This window comes from Myodes glareolus, chromosome 9, assembly GCF_982192425.1.
Source record: "Myodes glareolus chromosome 9, mMyoGla1.1, whole genome shotgun sequence".
Classification (NCBI taxonomy): Eukaryota; Metazoa; Chordata; class Mammalia; order Rodentia; family Cricetidae; genus Myodes; species Myodes glareolus.
This window is the reverse complement of record NC_142034.1, coordinates 66,281,706-66,302,683: the sequence shown is the minus strand read 5'-3', so window position 1 is coordinate 66,302,683 and position 20,978 is coordinate 66,281,706. Positions and strand designations below refer to the sequence as shown.

General features: G+C 49.9%; 1 protein-coding gene across 2 annotated transcripts; it reads left to right on the top strand.

Moving 5' to 3' along the window:
- The first annotated feature begins 1,970 nt into the window (after positions 1 to 1,970).
- On the top strand, positions 1,971 to 20,598 carry LOC125402807 (L-amino-acid oxidase-like). Of its 2 annotated transcripts, XM_048437779.3 has the most exons (7): positions 1,971 to 2,173; positions 13,238 to 13,467; positions 14,210 to 14,322; positions 15,012 to 15,213; positions 16,302 to 16,370; positions 18,082 to 18,218; positions 19,560 to 20,598. In XM_048437779.3, the coding sequence occupies exons 1-7, from the start codon at positions 2,146 to 2,148 to the stop codon at positions 20,389 to 20,391; spliced, it is 1,611 nt and encodes a 536-aa protein (XP_048293736.2). In that variant the 5' UTR covers positions 1,971 to 2,145; the 3' UTR covers positions 20,392 to 20,598. The 2 variants fall into 2 exon arrangements, with proteins under 2 accessions (XP_048293736.2, XP_048293735.3); XM_048437778.3 differs by lacking the exon at positions 1,971 to 2,173 and having other exon boundaries at positions 13,171 to 13,467.
- The last annotated feature ends 380 nt before the right edge of the window (positions 20,599 to 20,978 follow it).

Sequence of the window (20,978 nt, the reverse complement as noted above, 5' to 3'; positions counted from 1 at the left end):
CCCAACACACAATGGACTGTTAAACATGAAAGGGATAATATTGCCTGAGCTTAATTATTTGTGGAATGAATGTATTTTAAAATTTCATAAAGCTCAAATACTGGTGATAGTAAAATGACATAAGGGTCACCATGAGTGGGGCAAGGGGAAGGCAGAGAAGATGAGGAGATGTAGGTTAAAAGTTATATGACATTATATAATAGGGATAGTTAGGATGAGCAAGTTTAGAGATCTAACATACAGTATGAGGAACAAGTTCATGACATTGTAATAGGTATATTTTTGTTGAGTAGATTTAGCTGGTCATGTCACACATCACACAGGATAGAACGCATGTAGGATGGCAGATCAGGAATTTTACCATGTATGCATACCCCCAGAATGTTATGTTTGAGCCCCAAGTACACATAATAAATTTTATTTGTAATATGCTGAGCTGACAGGCACACTGTTCCATCTGGTGCATAGCGGCATAACAGCTATGGGGGTAACCAACTGCCTTCTGGTTGGGCTATGAGCCCTGCTCAACTGGAGGAATTTCATGCCTGGTACTGGTCAAACAGTCTATGATGGGGGAGATCATAGTGGGGAACCTACTATTGCTGTCATGTGAAGTGCTCACGCTTTTAAGCTTGCTTCTAAATCTTTATGTTTATACCATAGATTTGTGTTGTTTTCAACTTTGGTTAGACAATCTTCGTTCTGCAGTGGCTAGTAAATATGCAGAGATGCATGATTGGCCCAAGGGTCCAGGAGAAGTGACTGTGAATGCTAAATTGTGGACAGGTCATCTAGATCAACCTCTTTCCATCCTGGAGTCAGGGAACTTTGAGGAAGAGGAGGTGGAAAGAATCTAAGAGCTGGTGGATGGAGAGTTGTGAAATGTGAACTTCTGGACACGACATGGCTTTTGGAATCATCAACCCACAGCAGTTTTAGGTGCCTGTATAAGACCCGCGCAAGATCAAGCCAGTTGACATCTCAGCATGGCTCCTCGGTGGAGGAACTTTGGGCAGTGATGGTGCTGAGGGAGAGTCACTCTCCTTTAGGGATATGGGTGCAGGCACACTGCCTGTGCCATGGGCACACATCAACACACATATAGACTGCACTAACAGACTCGGGGTTATTAATAGCAATAACAAAAGGTGGACCTGTAGCTGGGTGGGAGCACTAAGAAGACAGAGGCACTGGAAGATGCAATACAGGGCATAGATCTATGAAATTTTGAACGAATAAATGAAAATTTTATATATATATATATATATATATTTATGTGTGTATACACACACACACACACACACTCACACACACATATATATATACTAAAACCATGATAAAATTTTCCTGAATTAGGTCTGCCTTGCAGTCTTTAACAAGGGTCATGAACAGTTCTTTTATTTAATAAGAGCCAGGCTCAGAATTAAGAAAGACAAGAGGCAGAGTATCCCCATTGCTGTTACCAGCATATCGACCACTAGGGGACAGCTCTGTGTGCAAGGGCAGAGAAGCCAGACCCCTGGGAAACCGAGCGACTGGAGGTGGAGAGCAGGCTCAGGCTCTAGCCCCCTTCCACCCAGCAGACCCTCTGCCGTGCCACCATCTTTCAGGAGACACCTCAAAACTGCTAGTCTTGCTAGAACCTCCTCTCCTTATGCAGCTTTGAGAAGGGAAAGGTCAGGTGCAAAGGTGGGGACAGAAGCATCCCTGCAGTCACATGAGGTCACCTGAGTACGCTTCCTGTAGGAGTTGAGGACACAGAGCCCAGGAGCTGGGTCACTGATGGTGGGAGGCAGAACTGAGGACCCATCCCCACCCAGTGGCAGAGTTGCCAGGTCCTGCTGAGCCACTGACGGACACGCCCTCTTGCACCATGCCTCTGCTTGCATCAGGATGAAAGCCTTGCCCTGGATGTCACACAGCGGCTTATACATTTGATCCGATCCCACCCTCTGCCCTGTTCTCCAAGCCTATTGGCAGACCTGGAAACCAGGGAAAAACCAAGGGAGCCCAGCTTTGTCAAGACCAGAGTCATGGGCTCATGATGGAGGAGCACAGAGGGCCATTTCCTGGTCCAGGACTCTGACCTCCACCCAACCTCCTCAACACTGACAACTTGCCCAAGCTCTGGCTCTGTGGACATGGATGCTACCAGCCCCAGGCAGGCTCCCAGGTATGTCCCTCTGCCTTCTTTCCCAGGATGGAAGACCCTGGAAATGTCCTCTCTTCCAGTTTTTCTGTCACTCTAGAAGGATGTTCTTGGCCCCTCTGACTGTGCCAGGTCCCTTTGTGCCCAGGTATAACATCCTAAGACCAGTTTCTTGGTAGCAAGCAGGCAGGATAACAAGACACAGGATAGTGAGGGTCCCTCTGAGGTGCACCCTTACGTCAATAACACAGGATGGACCCGTCTCTCCTTCTGCTATTTCATAGGTGTAAGATGGTCCAGAGTCACTCCAAGGAGGAGGGAGGGAGGAAGGGAGGGAGGAAAAGAGAGAGAGAGAGAGAGAGAGAGAGAGAGAGAGAGAGAGAGGAGAGAGAAAATTGTGTGTGCTTTCTGCAATGTGTTGTGTTATGTATGTGTGCTGTGTGTTATGCATATTGTATGTGGCATGTGTGTATTGCATGTTACATGTGACATGTTTGCCTTTTGTATGTGAGATCTGTGCTAATTGGGGCTGGAACTGAACAAGGAAGGGTGCGAGCTGTGTGTCCCCCCTATTCCAAGCTGTTTTGGAGGGAACTCTCCATTTTCCTGGCTTCCTGTTCTCTCTCCCTTCTCCCTTCTCTGCATACACTTTTCCCCACCCTGCCCCATCCATCATGATGCTTTTGAGCTTTCATTCTGTGCACGCAGTGCAGGGCCAGACTCCTGACCCACGTCACCTGTTGTGCCTTATCTGACTCTGACTCTGTCCAGAGTCAGAGCAGCGAGCAGTTCCCACAGGACTCTGCTCGGTCACAGTCTCCTTCTGTGTGCAGGGCACGGGTGATTCCCACATGGCCTGTGGAGTGGGTGCAGAGGCAGACACAGGAGGTGCAAAAAGAGAAAGGCATGCTGCAAGGGCAGGGGCCAGTGCAGAGCATCTACCCACAATTCCTTGTCCTGCTTTTGTGCTGTCTCCTGTGCTCTTACTGGTTCTACTCACAGTAAACAGACTCAAGCCTTGGGAATACAATGAGGACAGCTATCTCTCTCCTGCCCAGCATGGCAGAGGAATCCCTACCCTGGCTGTCAGACCCCCCAGTCAAAGAAAAACAGAAGTTGCACATGGTGAGACACCCCTGTAATCCTAGCACTGGGCAAGCAGGGACAAGAGGACCACCACAAATGTGAGGCTAGCCTGGTATGCATAGGGAATTCCAGGCCAGGTTACATAGACCAAGTTGTGTACTCTCTCTCTCTCTCTCTCTCTCTCTCTCTCTCTCTCTCTCTCTCTCTCAGAAAGGGGAAGGTTGTGGCTGGAGAGATGCTCAGAACTTACACTTACTGCCCTTTGTCATGACCCAGGTTTGGTTCCCAGTGCCCACGTAAGACAGCTCACAAATGCCTAGCTCCAGGTTGGACACCCTCTTCTGACCTCTGTGGGCACCCATACACACATAGCATACACTTAGACAGAGAGACAGATGGACCCTGAGACAGACCACAGGACAGACCTCAGGATAGACCCCAGGACAGACAACCCAGGATAGACCCTTAGGACAAATCTTGAAGCTAGACATTCAGGACACACCCTCAGGATTAACTCCCCCATCTGCAAGACAATATCTCCTGGGCAGGGATCCATGCCCTTCAGGAATCTTTTTGTTACTGGTGGTCAAAGTCTAGTCTAGGAGTTTCCAGGTTCTTGGCATCTTATTCAGAAAACTCAAATAAAGACACACACACAGGTTAGCAAAAGTGGAGAGGACTTTATTCAAAGCAAAGCGGTAGTGCAGGTCAGAAAGTGTCCTCAGAGAGCAGTGGGTCACGTGAGTGAGGGTACTCCAGGGCTCCGGGTACTGTTTGAGGCTTTCCTTTTAGGAAGTTCAGAAGGAGGAGTTTAGTTGCTAGGTGTCATGTGGGTGGGTCTTTGTTTTGATTGACAGGCTTGGGTTATGTAAGCCTTTGCTCACTATGTATATTCTTTCCCATAATGCATCTGATTTTAATCATATTTATGCCCAATTATGCCTAGGTATAAGATGGCAAATAGCTTACTCAGGAACACAGTCTGTCTTGTTGTGCATGCCACCCAAAACTGGTCTAGGATGACTCAGCCCATCTCTCTTGATTTCAGGATGTGTTCTAGGTTATGTCGGACTAGAAATGGGTCATTATGAAGGGGTGGCAAAGGAGAGGAACTTATTTCCATTACTTCAAGCAGGTATACATGCATCCTGGCACAGGTGGGGTCCTGGCTTGCTAGTTCCTCTTTGTGCCAACCTCATGTTGGCCAAACTCTGCATCCCCAGGGCAGCATACACATGGAGTAGAGGACAGAGGCCCCTAGGAGCCGCGATTTCCTTCATGGTGAAAGTGATAAGCAGACTGACAGCCCTGGCCAGAAGATAATCCCTTGCCTCAAAACACATCCCAGTTCACGCTAGAAGCATCCCAACGTCACCTGACATTCTATTCAATTACTATATTTCATTTTCTACTGTTGTCTCATTGTCTGTGCACACTCATGTACGTGTATGAGTCCATGCATGCTCATGTAATTCACACTTTATTTTTTTTGTTTGTTTATTCAAGTATCCGAAAACACTCTTTCCACTTCCTCCCCTCCTCCCAATACCCTCCAGCTCCCCCCACTCCCTCTCCTCCTCCCTCACCATTCGCAAGAGCAGTCAGGGTTTCCTGTCCTGTGGGGAATCCAAGTTCCTCCCTCACACTTTATTTTTTAAGAGCCAGAGTCTCATTTAGTGCAATCTATTCTTGAACTTGCCCTGTAGCTGAGGCTGGCCTTGAACTTCTGATTCACCTGCTTCCACCTTCTGTCTTAGTCAAGGTTTCTTTTCTTCCTTCCTTTTTTCCTTCCTTCCTTCCTTCCTTCCTTCCTTCCTTCCTTCCTTTCTTTCTTTCTTTTTGGTTTGTTTTTTGAGGTAGGGTTTCTCTGTGTAACAGCCCTAGCTGTCCCGGAACTAGCTCTTGTAGACCAGGTTGGCCTTGAACTCACAGAGATCTGCCTGCCTCTGCCTCCCGAGTGCTGGGATTAAAAGCATGCGCCACCACCACCCAGTTTAGTCAGGTTTCTATTGCTGTGATAAACACTATAACCAAAAGCAACTTGGGGAGGAAAGGGTTTATTTCTGCTTACAACTCTTAGGTCCATCAAAGAGGAAAGTGTTAGGTCCAAAGGAAATTCCAATTCCCCGAACTCTAAAAGGTAGTCCAAATACTTAGAAATGGGCTCAACCTGGACTATAGTAGGGTTTCTGGCAGTTAGATAAAAGTCAGCCTTCCTGGGGAACTTGTGAAACTGGTTCCCATCTACCAAAGGAGTTATTTCCTCTTACTTCTGGCAGAAGGAACATATGGCTACCTATTGTTGCCTTTTAGCACATCCAAGCACACGCTGGCCTCCAGGTGCCCTCTGTATCACATATACCTGTTACACATTCCGACATCCATGTAGGCATCCTAGCTCTTCCCAATTCCTGCTCTATCCTAACCCTCCTCCAGCTCATGGGCCTCCTTCCCCACAACTTCTCATTCTCCATAGACTCCTGCTATTCTTGCCCCGTGCCCCGTCCCGTCTCTGTTTTGCTCCTGCTCCTCTCACTATGAATTCTCTGTCTCCTACTATTTTTCCCTCTTTTGCAGAGAGCCCAGGCCAGGTCCAATCTACTGGCTGTGTTCTGGCTACTTCTTTCTCTTTCTGCTCTGGACTCTTCCAGATGCATCTGGCATCTTATATCTATATATTGTATCTATATATTATATCTATAATAGAAACCTTCTCCTTAACCATACTTTGGAGTGGTCATGTCATCAGTTTATACAGAAAGCCAAGGCAGGAACCTGGAGACAGGAATGAAGCAGAGACTATGGAGGAATACTGCTTACTGGCTTGCACCCAGTGGTTTTGCTCAGTCTGTTTTCTTATGCAACCCAGGACCACCTGCACATGGGTGGCAGCACCCACAGTGGGCTGGGCTCTCTTATAGCAATCATCAATCAAGAAAAGGCTCCCACAGTCCAGGTGGTGGCGGCACATGCCTTTAATCTCAACACTCAGGAGGCAGAGACAGGCAGATCTCTGTGAATTCGAGGCTAGCCTGGTCTACAGTGCGAGTTCCAGGACAGGTTCCAAAGCTACAGAGAAACACTGTCTCAAAAAATAAAAAAAGAAAAAAATTTAAAAAAGAAAAGAAGAAAAAAAGGAAGGAAGAAGGAAAGAAAAAGAATGCTCCACATAATGCTCCCACAGGCTTATCTACAGGCCAATCTGACCGAGACATTTTCTTAATTGAAGTTCCCTCTTCTAAGATGACCTTGGCTTGTATGAAGTTGACGTAAAAACTAGCCAGCACACTTCCCAAGTGCTAGGGTCAGCATCCTGAACCTTTTGAACCTAGGAAAAGCAGTGTGCATGTGTGTGCGCGCGTGTGTGCATGCGCGTGTGCGCACACGCACACATTCAGGTGTGAAGGCTGTTGGATATTCTGATCCCTCAAGCTCTGTTTTATTCCCTTGAGACAGTGTCTCTCACGGAACCTGAAACTAGAACCCAGCCAGCAAAGCCCCAGTGAGTCACCTCCTGTAATGCTGGGGTCACAGGTGCACACAGCCACATCTGGCTTTTCACGTGGGGGCTTTGGATTTGAACTCGGGTCCTTATGCTTACACAGCAAGTGTCACACACTGAGCTGTGGCCTCAGCCCCTGAGAGGAAAAAAAAATCAGCCAAGCGTATACATTTCTAATTGAGCACTTAGGAGGCAGAGGCAGGAGGCTTAGCCGTTGAAGGCCACCCTTTGCTACATAGTGGGCTTGGAGGCAGCCTGAGCTATATGAGACACTGTCTCAAAAATTTTCAGAAATGTGATTTTAAGGTTAGCTTTGGGTTTATTTTTAATGATTTAGAACTGGCTTTTGAGATTTTTATAGAGTATATACTGCCCTGTATACATATCTAACTTGGTGACACACTCATGTGACCACCACTCAGGTGACAGTGTAGAGTATTTCTCATAGGCCCAGGAAGGTCTCCTGTGTCTGATCTCAAGCAACACCTTCCAGAGATCAGCCCCGTGGTCACTTATGCTGTTGTTAGGGACTAGAGTCACCCTTCGTCCAACTGGTGTGGAACTCACCATGTAGCTCATGCTGACCTCAGAGTCATGGACAGCCTCCAGCCTCAGCCTCTGGAGCGCAGGGATGGCAGGTGTGAGCCCCCGACGGTCACTTCATCTCCATTCTCAGGTCTGTCCTTTTAAAACATCGTACAACTGTGGAATCCCTATAGATATCTCATCCGATTTCCTGATTCATGGTGTTCTGGGGGTCCTCTGGGGACACTCAGGTACCCTAGGAAGCAGCCTGCTGCGTCATCCTCTGACCAGCACTATGTCTGTCTCTGATGAACCCCTCCTGTTGTAAATCTGCTTGATTAATGAGCAGGAGAGGTAATTAGAGTACTAAGAGAGGGGATCGGAGGGCCTAAACCCAGAGTCTGGTGATGCTCTTGCTGGGTGGGGTCGAGCTTCAGGAGCCCTCCTGGCTCCAGATGTCAGAGGGCGGGAGCGAGGCTGTGCCGCAGCCAGGCTGCGCCGGAGCCGGGCTGCGCCGGAGCCGGGCTGCGCCGGAGCCGGGCTGCGCCGGAGCCGGGCTGCGCCGGAGCCGGGCTGCGCCGGAGCCGGGCTGTGCCGGGCAGCAGGAGCCTGTGCTTGTACTTGTCCTCTTCACCCTGCTTTCCACCAGGCCCAGGCTCGCTCCTTATGCGGGTGGGTCTACAGGTGCACCAACCTTTACGTGGACTCCACCACACCTCGACGGCTCTCCATCCCACAAGGGAGGGACCAGGAAGGGTGAGGGTTCTCAGAAGGGCTTCAGGAAAAACAGACTCAAATCCTGGAAGGGAGAGGTGTGTCCGAAGAACAGCACACACCAGGGATGCACCAAGCAGGAAACAAACACAACCCTGGAGTTTCTGTCCTCAGTGCCCTGGAGCCCTGCAGGAAGAAGGAAGTGGCTTTTTCCTTCTGAGTAAAACCTAAGAGAAGGGGAAGGATGATGGAGTCTGAGGTCAACTGGGACACAGTGAGCTCCAGGCTAACCTGGGCAACATGGTGAGATCCTGCCTTAAAAAAGGAAAAGAGAAGAAGAGAGGAAAGAGAGAGAGGAATGGATGAAAAAAGAGAGAAAGAGACACATGGCGGGGGAAGGCAGGCAGACTGACAGACATCATACAGCCCCTCGTCTAGGTGGTGGAAGTATTAGGGAACAGAAGTGAGGAAGGAGTAGACGCTGAGGTGAAAGGCCCTAAGCAAGCAGAGACTTGGGAGGGTTCGAATCTCTCTGAGGTTTCTGGCCAAGAACTGGTGGAAGGATTCGCTAACCCCCTAGTTAGTGACAAGGAGAACAGAGCTTAGCTTGTGTGTAGATGGTACCAGACTGGGCATGATCCCCCAGAATCTGGGCTCTCTTCTCCAGGGCTCCCCCATATGCCTCCCGTGGCAGTCGTGATTCTAGGGTCAAGATAGGGGAAGCTCTGAGGTGGGAGAGAGACATGCTCTGACTGTCCACCCTCAGACTGACTCACTGACTCAAGGACTGGAGTCAGCTGGCCACTGGAGACTGAGATGCATGCGGAGCTTCTGTGAGAACCCCAGGAGCCTGCAGGCCAGGGCTCTGGACCACCTTCAGTCTTCCCTTGTAACCCCCACTGGCCAGCTCTAGATCCAAGGTGATTATGGTTTCCAAACCAGTAACAGAAATGAAATTTTGAAAGGACAGAGTTTTAATTAATTTGTTATTTTGGTTTAGTTTTTTTTTTTGAGACAGGGTCTCATGCATCCCCTGCTGGGTTCAAATTGTAGCTGAGGACGTTGAACCCTTGATCCTCCTGCCTCCACCTCCCAAGTGCAGGAATTACAGGTGTTCGCCACCATGGCCAGCTGTATTTTTTCTTTTTAATTACACATAATGATCACATATATTCATGGAGCACAGTGTGATAATTTAGTACATAATACAGCGTGTAATCATAGGGCAGAGGCAGGGTTTTCATCAATTTACACAATTACTGTTGTTCAATATCTTTTCAAATTCCCCTTCTTGTTCTTTACAAAATATGCAAGGAAATCAGGCATGGTGGTAGGCGTCTGTGGTCCTAACACTTGGGAAGCTGGGGCAAGAGGATGGAGAGTTCAAAGCTAGTCCAGGCCACAGAGGAAGACCCTATCTCAAAACTGCACTAAAGCTGGGCGTGGTGGCTCAGGCCTGTAATCCCAGCACTTGGGAGGTAGAGGCAGGAGGATCAGGAACTCAAGGCCAGTTTTAGCCACCTGAGATCCTATATCAGTAAACAAACAGAAATATTAATTAGGTTGTTGGTTAGTTACCTTACTGTAAAACATTAGAACCTTTTCTTTCCCTCTTTCTTTTTTTTGGGGGGGGCAGGTTTTAATGTATATACACACATATACATATATGTATGTATATGAATGTTTTGCTTGCTTGTGTGTCATGTGTGTGCCTGATACCCATGCAGACCGGAAGAGGGCATTGGAGCCTCTGGAACTCTGGAGTTACAGATGGTGGTGAGACCCTTGTGGGTGCTGGGAACAGAACCTAGCCAGTGCTCTAACCGATGGGTCACTTCTCCAACTTCCTTGTCAGTAGATTTTTGCTGTTGTTTTTCTGAGACAGGGTTTCTCTGTGTAGTCCTGGCTGTCTTGGAATTCCCTCTGTAGACCAGGCTAGCCTCAAACTCTAAGATTTGTCTGACTCTGACTCCTGAGTGCTGGGATTAAGGTATTCGGTACCATGCTCTGTCTTTGTACACACACACACACACACACACACACACACACACACACACACACATTTTTTTTTTGAGGCAGGGTCTTATATAGTAACTTCTAGAACTCCCAGTCTGAGCTGCTGTGAGTGAGGCTTATCTCAAAGAAACAAACCGATTCAGGATGTGAGGTTTCTGTGTCCTGTTCCTCACTTGCAGATTTTATCCATTCCTCAACACACATGTCCACAGTATTTTCGTGACCACATAAGGTTTAGGGTTGATGCAGTGTGGCTAGGGCAAATATGGCTTCTGACTCCAGCAGACACCTGGGCTTCTCAGTGGTTACCCCACAACAGACACAGGGCACAGCACTCTTTAAAGCCAAGGGTGAGTGGAGGGACGCTAGGGCTGGTGTTGGCTTCACCTTGTATAGTAAATGCCTGTGGTTGCCTGGGCCACCACAGGTTTCCTGGCTCCGTTCTTTTTTTGTAGTTGGGGACTGTGGGTTGTTTTGATAGCTCCTGAAGCTCGAAGATGCTTTGCTCGCCTCTGCTCTGAAGTCACCCTGTCGGCATGGTTCTCCAGGGCAGGACAACTGACAGGAAGATGAGAGCAGCCCAGTGCAAACTTCCTCCACTCAGGGAAAACTCAAGGGAGTTGTGTTTCCCAGAGGGCCCACCCTTTTTAAAGGGATGGTTGCTGGGAATTTCGAGCACCATTTTCCAACAATACATGCAATTAAGATGATGGGCTCGTGTATCATACTGAATCACGTGCACATATACAGTGAATAAATGTAAATAAGTGTAGCACAAGGGAGCAAAGAGGGAAAACCAAGACTTCCGGTTTCAAAGTCAGAATCCACTTCCTTAGTCCTAGAGATGAGTGAGTCCAAGGGGTGGAAAGAAGCCTGGATGCTGGTCATGGTGACGTGTGAGAGTGTGTGTGTGCGCGCGTGTGTGTGTGTGTGTGTGTGTGTGTGTGAGAGAGAGAGAGAGAGTGTATATGTGAGTGTGCGTATGTGTGTGTGTGCATGTGTGTGAGTGTGTGAGAGTGTGTATATGTGAGTGTGTGTATGTGTGTGTAAGTGTGTGTATCTGTGTGTGAGAGTGTGTGTGAGTATGTGTGCATGTGTGTGAGTGTGTGTGCATGTGTGCATGTGTGTGAGTGTGTGTATGTGTACGCAAGTGTGTGTATGTGTGTGAGTTTGTGTGCGTGTGAGTGTGTGTGTGAGTTTGTGTGTGTGTATGTGTGCGCGCGCGCGTTTCAGTCCTCAGTAATAATTCGAAAGTCAGATGCCCAGTGCCCTGGTTCATAGAGGGAGTCTGGAATCAGGCAGGCCCTGAGGAAAGCAGACAGAAGTAGGTTGTAAAGCTGAGTCGAAGGGTGAGCAGCAACAAGTCCAGACGAAACCCCAGCCCCTGGCCCTGGCCCTGGCCGCATGTCTGGTGTCTGTGATGACTGCAGAGGACAACCGGTCCACGAGTCCTTCCCTCTGTCTACTCATCCACTCCTCTACCCACCACCTTCCCCTCTGTTCATTCCTCCCCGCTCATATCCCTCAGCTGCTCTGAGAACTCCTGGGAGCCAAGCTCTGAGCAGACAGAACTGACTTCTGATTCACGCCGGATAAGCCAGGTTGAGCAATTATCTAACGTACCGAGGATGAACAGGAACTCGGGATCATGGTGATGGGTGGAATGGGGTGAGAGAGCAATCAGTCACACACAGGTGGCAATCCCTCTGCCTCCATTTGCTGTGATGCGACTACGTGTTTCCGTGGTGAACTTTGTTCCTGGAGATCGCTTCTTCGCCAACATGGGGATAGACACAGAGGAGCAACCTGTATCAGTCAGTTCAAACCGTGTTAGAAAATACATAGAACATGGTATGTCTCATAGCGGATGGAGGTCTCAATGAAGGTGTTGAGGGTGGGCCTTGGTCTCTCAGTGTCTTCACGTCCTCATCAGTATTCCCTTTCCATTTGGCATCCCTGATGTTTCTCTTAGTGTTCGCATTCTTCTTCCTTTTTAAAAACACAATATTATTATTACTTTTTTTGAGAATTCCTTACAATGTGGTCACTTCTAACTCTTCCCCCTAAGTTCCCTGGTCCACCTTCTCCCTCCTCCTACTTTTCCTGCTTTTTTTTTTTTTGGGACTATCTCAAAGTAGATGTCCTGGTCCTTTGGCTCTTACCATCTTTCTGCTCCCTCTTTCTTGAGCCATAGCTGTAGGGATTGTGCTGTAGATGTATCTTTTGGGGCTGGGTACCCCACAATCAGTTGCTCTCTTCACTTTGACCAGTTGAGGCTTCCCATACTGGTCTCTGTGTGGGAAAAGAAGTTTCTTTGGTGAGGGACGAGAGCCACTGTTAGCTGTGGTCATAAGAATAAGTATTTAGGATGCAGTTAGAAATTACGCCGGTTTCGGAAGGAGGCAGTAGTAGTTCTCCTGTGGGCTCCACTTCTTAGGAGGACATCGTGGGAGGACCCACCCTCACACTTCATTTTAACTCAGTCATCTTTTCCAAGACCACCACCCCTAAATAGAGCTGTGTTCTGAGATCTTGTGTGCGAAAGCCTCAACATAGCAATTTTGGGGAAACACAATTTGTCCCAAAACACAGACAATAGTTTTGAAACCAAGAACTACCTACCACAAAATACACACCTTTGATGGGCTCCCAGAGGGAAGGCATGGTTTGCCTCACACAGCAGAGCCAGACCTGACAGAAACACATCAGAAGAGAAGCGTGAAAACACAGGCTCATCGTCCGGTAAATTTAACTTCAAGGAGTCAGGCCCATCACTGAGAGGCAACCCTGTTTGGATCCTTTGGGTCTTGGGAACTGGGTGACCTATCTCGCACTTCTTGGGGACTGCTGTTTTATTATACAAGGTTTCAGGCTCCCAATCTTCTGTCTTCCACTGTGGTACTGAGTTAAGGGTCTTCTCATTGCAGCAGAAAGTCTATTTACCTCAAGTGGTGGACAAGGGGAAATTCCATGTGGCGGGCAGGTCTACCTCACTCTGTGCACGGCGGTGCAGACACGTGTATGTGTCACTCTCTGAGTGAGAGACTTTGGTACCTGAAGGGCATTTTGTGGGCTAGCAGGAAGAGTGGCAGGTCCACTTGGGAGGACTCATGACTAAGGCTCTCTTGGGTTGGGGAGTGCCTGGGATGTTGCATCACGGGTCTAGTGATAAATCTTCTTCAGATCAAGGGTTATGGCCAGTCTGCCTTCATCCCTAGTCATTTGCCTAACCGCCACATCCACAGCTATGTTCCCAAGCTGGCTGGCTCTCACCCTCCTGTCTGTGCTGAGCTTGGATACCCAGGCCTTCAACAGCCAGCTCGTCAAGTGCTTTGAGGACCCGCAGTATGAGGAGCTGCTGCAGCTGGCTCGAAATGGACTGGGGCAGACAGCAGAGAGGAAGCAGGTGGTGGTGATTGGGGCAGGCATGGCTGGGCTCACCGCTGCCAAGATCTTGCAGGATGCTGGCCACCAGGTACGTGATGGGGCAGGGGAGAATCTCTTGTGGGAGGACTGGGTTCTAAGCAGGGAGGTAGAAGGTCAAGCTGTGGACATCCCTGGGGAGCTGGGGCCGAAAGGAAGCTCTAGGGCTATAGGGTAGCTGGGGTAGGAGGGCAGATAAGCTCACCCAGTAATCAAGAGTGGCTTCCAGAAAGAGGCAGAATGAAGCTAGGGCTGTAGCTCAGTGGTAGAGAGAGGAACACCCTGTAGTTTCCATCTGCAGCACTGCAAAGGAAAGAAGGAAGGACGGGTAGAAGGGAAGGAGGGAGGGAGGGAGGAAGGATAGAGAGAAGGAGGGAGGGAGGGAAGGAGGATAGGAGGGAAGGAGGGAGGGAGGAAGGATAGAATAGAAGGAGGGAGGGAGGGAGGATAGAAGGTAAGGAGAGAGGAAGAATAGAAGGGAAGGAAGGAGGAAGGGATGGAGGGAGGGAGGGAGGAAAAATAGAAGGGAAGGAGGGAGGGAGGATAGAAGGGAAGGAGAGAGGAAGAATAGAAAGGAAGGAGGGAGGAAGGGATGGAGGGAGGGAGGAAAAATAGAAGGGAAGGAGGGAGGGAGGATAGAAGGAAGGGAGAGAGGAAGAGTAGAAGGGAAGGAAGGAGGGAGGTATAGGAGGCACAGGGTGGGAAGTCTGAATCTGCCACAGGGGAGGAGAATGTTGTATGGAGGTATGTGACAAGGCTCACTGAGTTCATTAAAGAGCTGTCTACCTTTCCAGGTGACTGTCCTGGAGGCCTCAGGGCGCGTAGGTGGCAGAATCGAAACCCACAGAGTTCCTGGAGCACACTGGTACATAGAGCTGGGCGCCATGCGGATCCCAATCAACCACAGGTAAATAGGAGGAGGCCAGGATGAGAGCTGTCACACTGGGAGGACAGTGGATGGAGCTCTTTGCTGGAAGTCCAGGGGTTAGGGTCTGACTCAACTGATTTCCCAGCCCTAGGGAATCCCAGGAGCATCTCCCAGCCTCAAGGTTTAATCCACCTAACTAGGCTTGACTGCCAAGGAGCATGGGTTGAAGATCACAGAAGAAAGGTGGTCCAAGATAAGCCTGCTAGGAAATCAAAAGCAGCCTTCTGAGTTTGTAAATGAAAGGAAGCCTGGTATCCTTCCAGGAGACTCTTTCTGAACGGGTGAGAAGTGTGGAGAGGTTCAAGAGTAGTGAACGTAGCCTCCAGGAAGGCTGGCTCCACAGACACACTCGGCACACCACCCTCATTGGGCCCCCAGGAACTGGGATGTTCAGGAATGTTCACCCCTGAAAGTGTGAAGGCTGTGGGTTCCAACAAAGTGGCCGAGATCTCAGCCATCATAGAGGTCCACGGGCAGGAAGTCCAGCTCCCTCTTGGCCTTACGGCTTCTAGTCTAGTGTAATGCCCAGGGTGCCTGGCATCCCTCTCATGGAGAAAGGCCAGGGGTGGTCTTGGCGAATGCCAGCGAGGCAGGAAGTAGGCCCAGAGAGCAGGAAGGGCTGTTGGCTGGCTGCTCTCAGAGCCTGAAGTCTCTGACCCCCTTCACAGGCTTTCTCATGAGCTCATCAGGAAATTTGGGCTGATGCTAAAGGAATTCTGTCCCTGCAACAATCAGACCTGGGTGCTGGTGAATGGAGTCCGGCAGCGCTCGGGGGCAGTGCAGGCCGACCCTGGGCTGCTAGGTTACTCGCTGACAGCTGATGAGGTGGGGAAGACGGCAGAACAGCTCTTTGATAAGTCGCTGAGGAAGGTAAGGCAGAGTGGAGAGCAGCCCACCTCTTCCCTCGGGGCCACCCGGCACGAACACCCTCCAGGTCCTCTGATTCCCCAGGGAGGAGCTTTAGTGGACCCCAGATCCCTGAGGGCAGGAAGCCTGCACCAGACTGAGCATTATTGGCCTCCACTCTCTCTCATGGCTTTATCCTGTGTCAGGCACCGGCTCTGCAGTCAGTATATTCTCAGACCCCAGACGTCGGTGCCTGTACAGACATGTACAAAGTAGCTGCCGAGAAATCATCCTGCTGGGACCAGGTTCATTACAGAGAGAGCCCTGCAAGGTCTGGGTTTGAATGCACTGTGTGACTCCAGGCAAAATACTTGCCAGCTCCCTTCTTTCTTCTTCATTATTACCAGAGCCTTGTGTTCTTAGGTTGCTATGAGGCTTAGGTGACAGGACGCGTTAAGGTGACAAAATGGTGCTAGGTACAGAACCAGTGTTCGTTTACTGTGCAGTTGTAATGGCTGACAGTTTGTCAAGGACTCTACCTAGACTGTTTGCCCACCTTCTCTACTTGGCCAAGCAGTGACGATGCCATTGTCTTCTCTGATCCATGGCCTGGAAGGACCTCAGGATGACAACTGAGCTCAGTGGGAGGCCCCTGCCCGGGTGTCCCCCAGTGTTGCCCTGCTGTGGTTCACTTGGGGTCAGCATACCTAGCCTCTCTCAGCAGCTCCGTGGGGCCAGCCTCTGGTACCTACATGCTTCACAGTGACCTAGAAGTCCACAGAAGTGTCCCCAACACAGGGCAAGGAGGTAGACTAGAGGCAGAACCTCGAGGCTGATGGGGGAGCTTGGACACCTACCTTTGTATACCTGGTATCCATGTATACCTGGTATTTCATCCATGGGGTGAAATTCCCACCATCCCAGATTTAGGACACAGTTTTGGAAGACAGGATTCATTAAAGTGTGACACACACACACACACACACACACACACACACACACAGAGGCTGTTGAACAAATGTGTGTGGGGAAGGGGGAAGGACAGGGCGGGTTGGACAATCTCTGTGGGTCGACCCTCACTGCATGTCCTCCCTGTCTTCTTCCCTCCTGAGATTGTGGAAGAGCTGAAGAACAGCAGCTGCCGTGAGGTCCTGGAGAAGTATGACTCCTTCTCCACCAAGGTCAGTTCTGAGACCTTATGCCCTGACGCCACCCCAGCGGGACTGCTACCTGGGGCGTATTGCACTACACTGTACTTGTCTAGTTTAACTGTCTGCCCTGACAGAATGCAAGTCCATTAGGGGAGGAAGGGAGGGAGGGAGAGAAAGAGGGAGGGAAGAAAGGAACTAAACAGAGACCCTCCAAGGAGGGCATTCAAGGCTACTTAGTCACAGCTTGCTGTATCAAGGGGGTCATCCATAATACCCACAGAGCCAAGGCAGACAGAGGTAGGGGAAAACCTTATATAGGTGTGTGTTGCTTAACAATGTGCTAATGTCTCAGAATGTATCTTTAGATGATTATATAGTTGTGCAAAAATCACAATGTTTACTTGCATGAACCGAGATGGCTACAGTGTCGCCTGGTTACACATTCGCTGGGGACCACTGTTGTATGGAGGTTACCACTGATGAAAACATTTTTCGTAACACAGAACTATGGTGAAAATCAGGAAAGGCTGGACCTGCGGTGTAGCCCACAGGTGTAAGAGCTGGTCTGTCATGTGTCATGTGTGAGGCCCCGGGTTCAATCCCTGGCACTGCAGATAACAAAAACACAAGAGAGGTTCCAGATGTGGCCTGACTGGAGGCTGCTGGCTCCTGGATGCTGGAGCTAGCTCACCCATGGGCCTGGGGACGGGAGGGAGGGTGGTGGGTATTGTCCTGCTGATTCTGAGAGAGAAGCTGATAGTTACTTCCAGGTCCGGACTATTCTAAGTAGGCTGTGGTTTGCCTCTGTGGGCTGTTTGCTTCAGCTGTTGGGTGGGTCAAAGCCTGTGGCCATGTGTGGTCTGACCATTGCTTACTCAAGAGAGAGATTAGAGAAGAGACAAGTCAGAGATCTCCAGGACCCACACCCCAGTAAACATGCCCTCAGACGTGGGACAGAGATAACCTCTTTGAACCTAACAGATCCAGCGTGTCTTCAGGCACCCTGGTGTTGCTGTTCCTAGAATTTCATGGTCCTCTGGTTTAGCCTCTGGGTTATGCAATTATGTTGAATAGTGGCACTTTTCCCAGTCAGCAGTATCTGGACATCCTAGCAGGTCTCTGGCCCTGTGTGTGCTGGTGAGAGGGAGCAGGGCAGCCCCGGGCAAACCAGATGGTCACCCACTCTAACTGGTGAAGCCATTCCAGCCAGCTTTGTCACGGCCATACACTGGCTTTATCTAAGACACAAAGCCAAGAAAAAAGCATAGGGCACAATCAGGGCAGCAGGTGCAGCATGAGCCAGCTCTGAGGTCACTTGCTGATGGAGTGGCTGGGTCAGCAGGTGATAGGGCAGAGGTGGGAGGTCAGGGTAGGATGAGAACTTTTTGGTACTCAGATTCTTCCTAGCCTGGTCTTCTGTAGAAGCCACATGGGCAGACACAGAGACTGGGACTCAGTTTCTCCATTGGCAAAGCAGGAAGCCTTACCATTATTTGGAGGATATATGAATGAACGGCTGATAGTGTGTAGGCTGAAAACCATACCCAGTGTTAGCTTTTGTCCCTAAACAGGGACCAAGGGGATCGTGTCTGGACACACGTACAAGGCAGCCTTGGGGTCCAGGGGCTACATACTTGTCCTTCTGCCCCGTCCAGCTCCATTCCTTGCTGTCCTTGGATAGGAAGCACGGCTCACATATTAGCTCCTTATCCATTCTCATCTGCCTACCTCATTTCCTCAGGAGTACCTGATTAAGGTGGGGAAACTGAGCCGCGGGGCTGTGCAGATGATCGGTGACCTGCTGAACACAGACTCTGGCTACTACGAGGCCTTCACAGAGACCCTGCGTGGCATCATCTCCTTCTTCCAAGAACCCCGGTGAGGAACGGGGCAGGACGGGGGTCACTAGTTCCTCATGAGGATGGTAGTGAAAGGAGGAACTAAGAAACCAGGAGAAAAATTCCTCCAAAATGGGAAGCTAGGTGTGGTGCTGCGCAGTCCCAGTACTCAGAGGGCAGACGTGGGTGGATTTCTAAGTTTACGGCTAATCTCAAAAAGGAGTGGGGGAGGGACAGGAGGAAGGAGAGAATCCTGACTCTAAGAACTCTCAGAGTCACTGGAGCAGATGGGGGTGTTAAACACCTGGGGTAGAGCCCGGAGGCGAGCCTTCTAATATGCTGCCCACCTTGGGACTCCACTCTGAGAACCTCTTGATACACTAAGGGTCTATCAAGAGAGTGTGAGCCTCATCTGTCTGTGACAGGGACTATGGCCTCAGCTCTGCTTCAAGGGACACTTGTCATCTTTCAGCCCAGGAAGACTTAGCAGGGATGCAAAGCTGAGACTCCAGTCACCGTTGGTCACTGACCACGTGACCTGTAGCTATAAAGATAAAAGGGCGCCAGGCTCCTGTGATGGGTGTGTGGGGCGGGGGGAGGATCTGAAGTTCCAGACTCAACTTGTCTCAAACAGCAACAACAAAAAGATAAACTGGTTTTGTGAAAAACGAAAATAAAAAACAGGGTACAGGACAGCTGAACAGAAGGCCCGGATATTGATTTATTTAGACATTCTGGTCTTCTGGGAAGGACTCTTGCCCTTATCAATTTGAATACAAGCCAAGAACTGCTTTGAAGGAGCTTGGGAGGGGAGGAAGCCCTAGGCGGACTAAGTAAAACAGCTCAGTAGTGTTTAACTACTTTCCTTGAGTCCCCCTGAGGGCATTATGGAAGGGGCTCTAAGAACCTGGGGCCAGGGCTGGGGCTCTGACTCAGTTGCTAGACTGCTTGTCTAACGTGCCTGCGTGAAACCCTGGGTTCCTTCCTAAGCAACACTTAAAACTGGGAGGGGCAGCAAATGCCTATAACTTCAGAACCTGGGAGGTGAAGGCAGGAGGATCAGAAGTTCAATTCTGGGTGTTTGTCAGTTTCTGACCAGGCATCCTGGGTGGTGAGAGGAGGTAAGTGAGCAGAGGAGGGGGTTGTATGAGCTCAGGGTAGATGCATGTTTCCAATTTGGTCACCCCAATGCCTTTCTCTAGGTCCCAGGAGCTAATGGACACTCTGTTTGCCCTTGGTTCTTTGCCAACAGTTTGTCCCCCTAAAACATGGCTGGGACATGCATGTGAAGGGACCGAGTCATTGTCCAGTCCCAACGGCCTGTCCTCTGAAGGCCCTGTCTATCAACCCACTCATCTCCCTCTCTGCTGTTCACTCTCAGGTTCGATGAAATCGTTGGGGGCTTTGACCAGCTCCCCCAGGCCCTACACAATTCGCTCCTCCCGGGGACTGTCTGGTTCAACTCCCCAGCTGAGGAAGTGGAGATGTCTGGCGACTGTGTCCACGTGACCTACAGGACACCTGACCCTCTGCAGCCCAGGGCGCGGGTGACTGCAGATTTTGTGGTGGTAGCCAGCACTGCCAAGGCTGCCCGGCTCCTCCGATTCCAGCCCTCTCTTTCTCTCAGCAAGCAGGATGCTCTGCGCTCCGTCCACTACAACAGCGCCACCAAAGTGATCCTGGCCTGCACACAGCGTTTCTGGGAACACGATGGCATCTTCAGTGGGAAGTCTAGCACTGACCGGCCTTCCCGCTTCATCTACTATCCCAACCACATCTTCCCCAATGGTGCGGGCGTCATCCTAGCATCGTACACCCTGGATGATGACTCCTCATTCTTTTCAGCCCTGGACCACACCCGGGTAGTGGACATTGTTCTGGATGACATAGCTGCTATTCACAATCGCAACAAAGAAGAACTCCGTGCCCTCTGTCCCTACTCCACAGTCAAGAACTGGAGCCAGGACCCCTATTCCATGGGTGGCTTTGCCTTTTTCACCCCTTACCAATATGTGGACTACGCCCAGGAGCTCAGCCAGCCAGAAGGGCTGGTCTTTTTTGCAGGTGAGCACACAGATATGCCCCATGGCTGGATTGACACTGCTATCAAGTCAGGGCTTAGGGTGGCGAAGAACATTCAGGAGGCTGTGGACTTGGCTTTGACAAGGAACCCCAGAAACACAAAAGATCACTTCCCCAAAAGTGAACTCTAAACACCCATGTGGGCCTTGACTCCGATTCCATCGGAAGACGATGCAAAACCCACTCTGACCCATCTTTGCTTTTGCTCAGATTTGATCCAAGGCCCATGACTAGAGTCCCAAGGTAACAGACTGTCCATGACCCCTGGATCTATGACAGTAGATCAGGAAGAACTTGTGGCACAGAGATAAAACCAATAAAGCAATTATTGAATTCTACTCTTACTGTTTTATTTTTATTTAAAAATTTTAAACTTGAATTTTATTTATTTATAATCTCCCCCCTCCGTGTGTGTGTGTGCGTGTGTGTGTGTGTGTGTGTGTGTGTGTGTGTGTGTGTGTAAATGCCATGGTTTGAGGCTTGGAGGTAAGAGCATAACACTAGGGAGCCGGTTCTCTCCTTCTCCTTCTACTGTGTGGCTCCCAGGGATTAAGCTCAGACCGCTGGCTTGGTGGCAGGCATCTATAGCCTCTGAGTCATCTGGCCAACCCGAGTGTTTCCTGACATTCTAGAGTCACCTAAATAATTTTAGAGTTGTGTCCTGAGGACAGATGAGACCCTTGCCTTTCTTGGGCCTTGGCTTTTATCCTTTATGTGG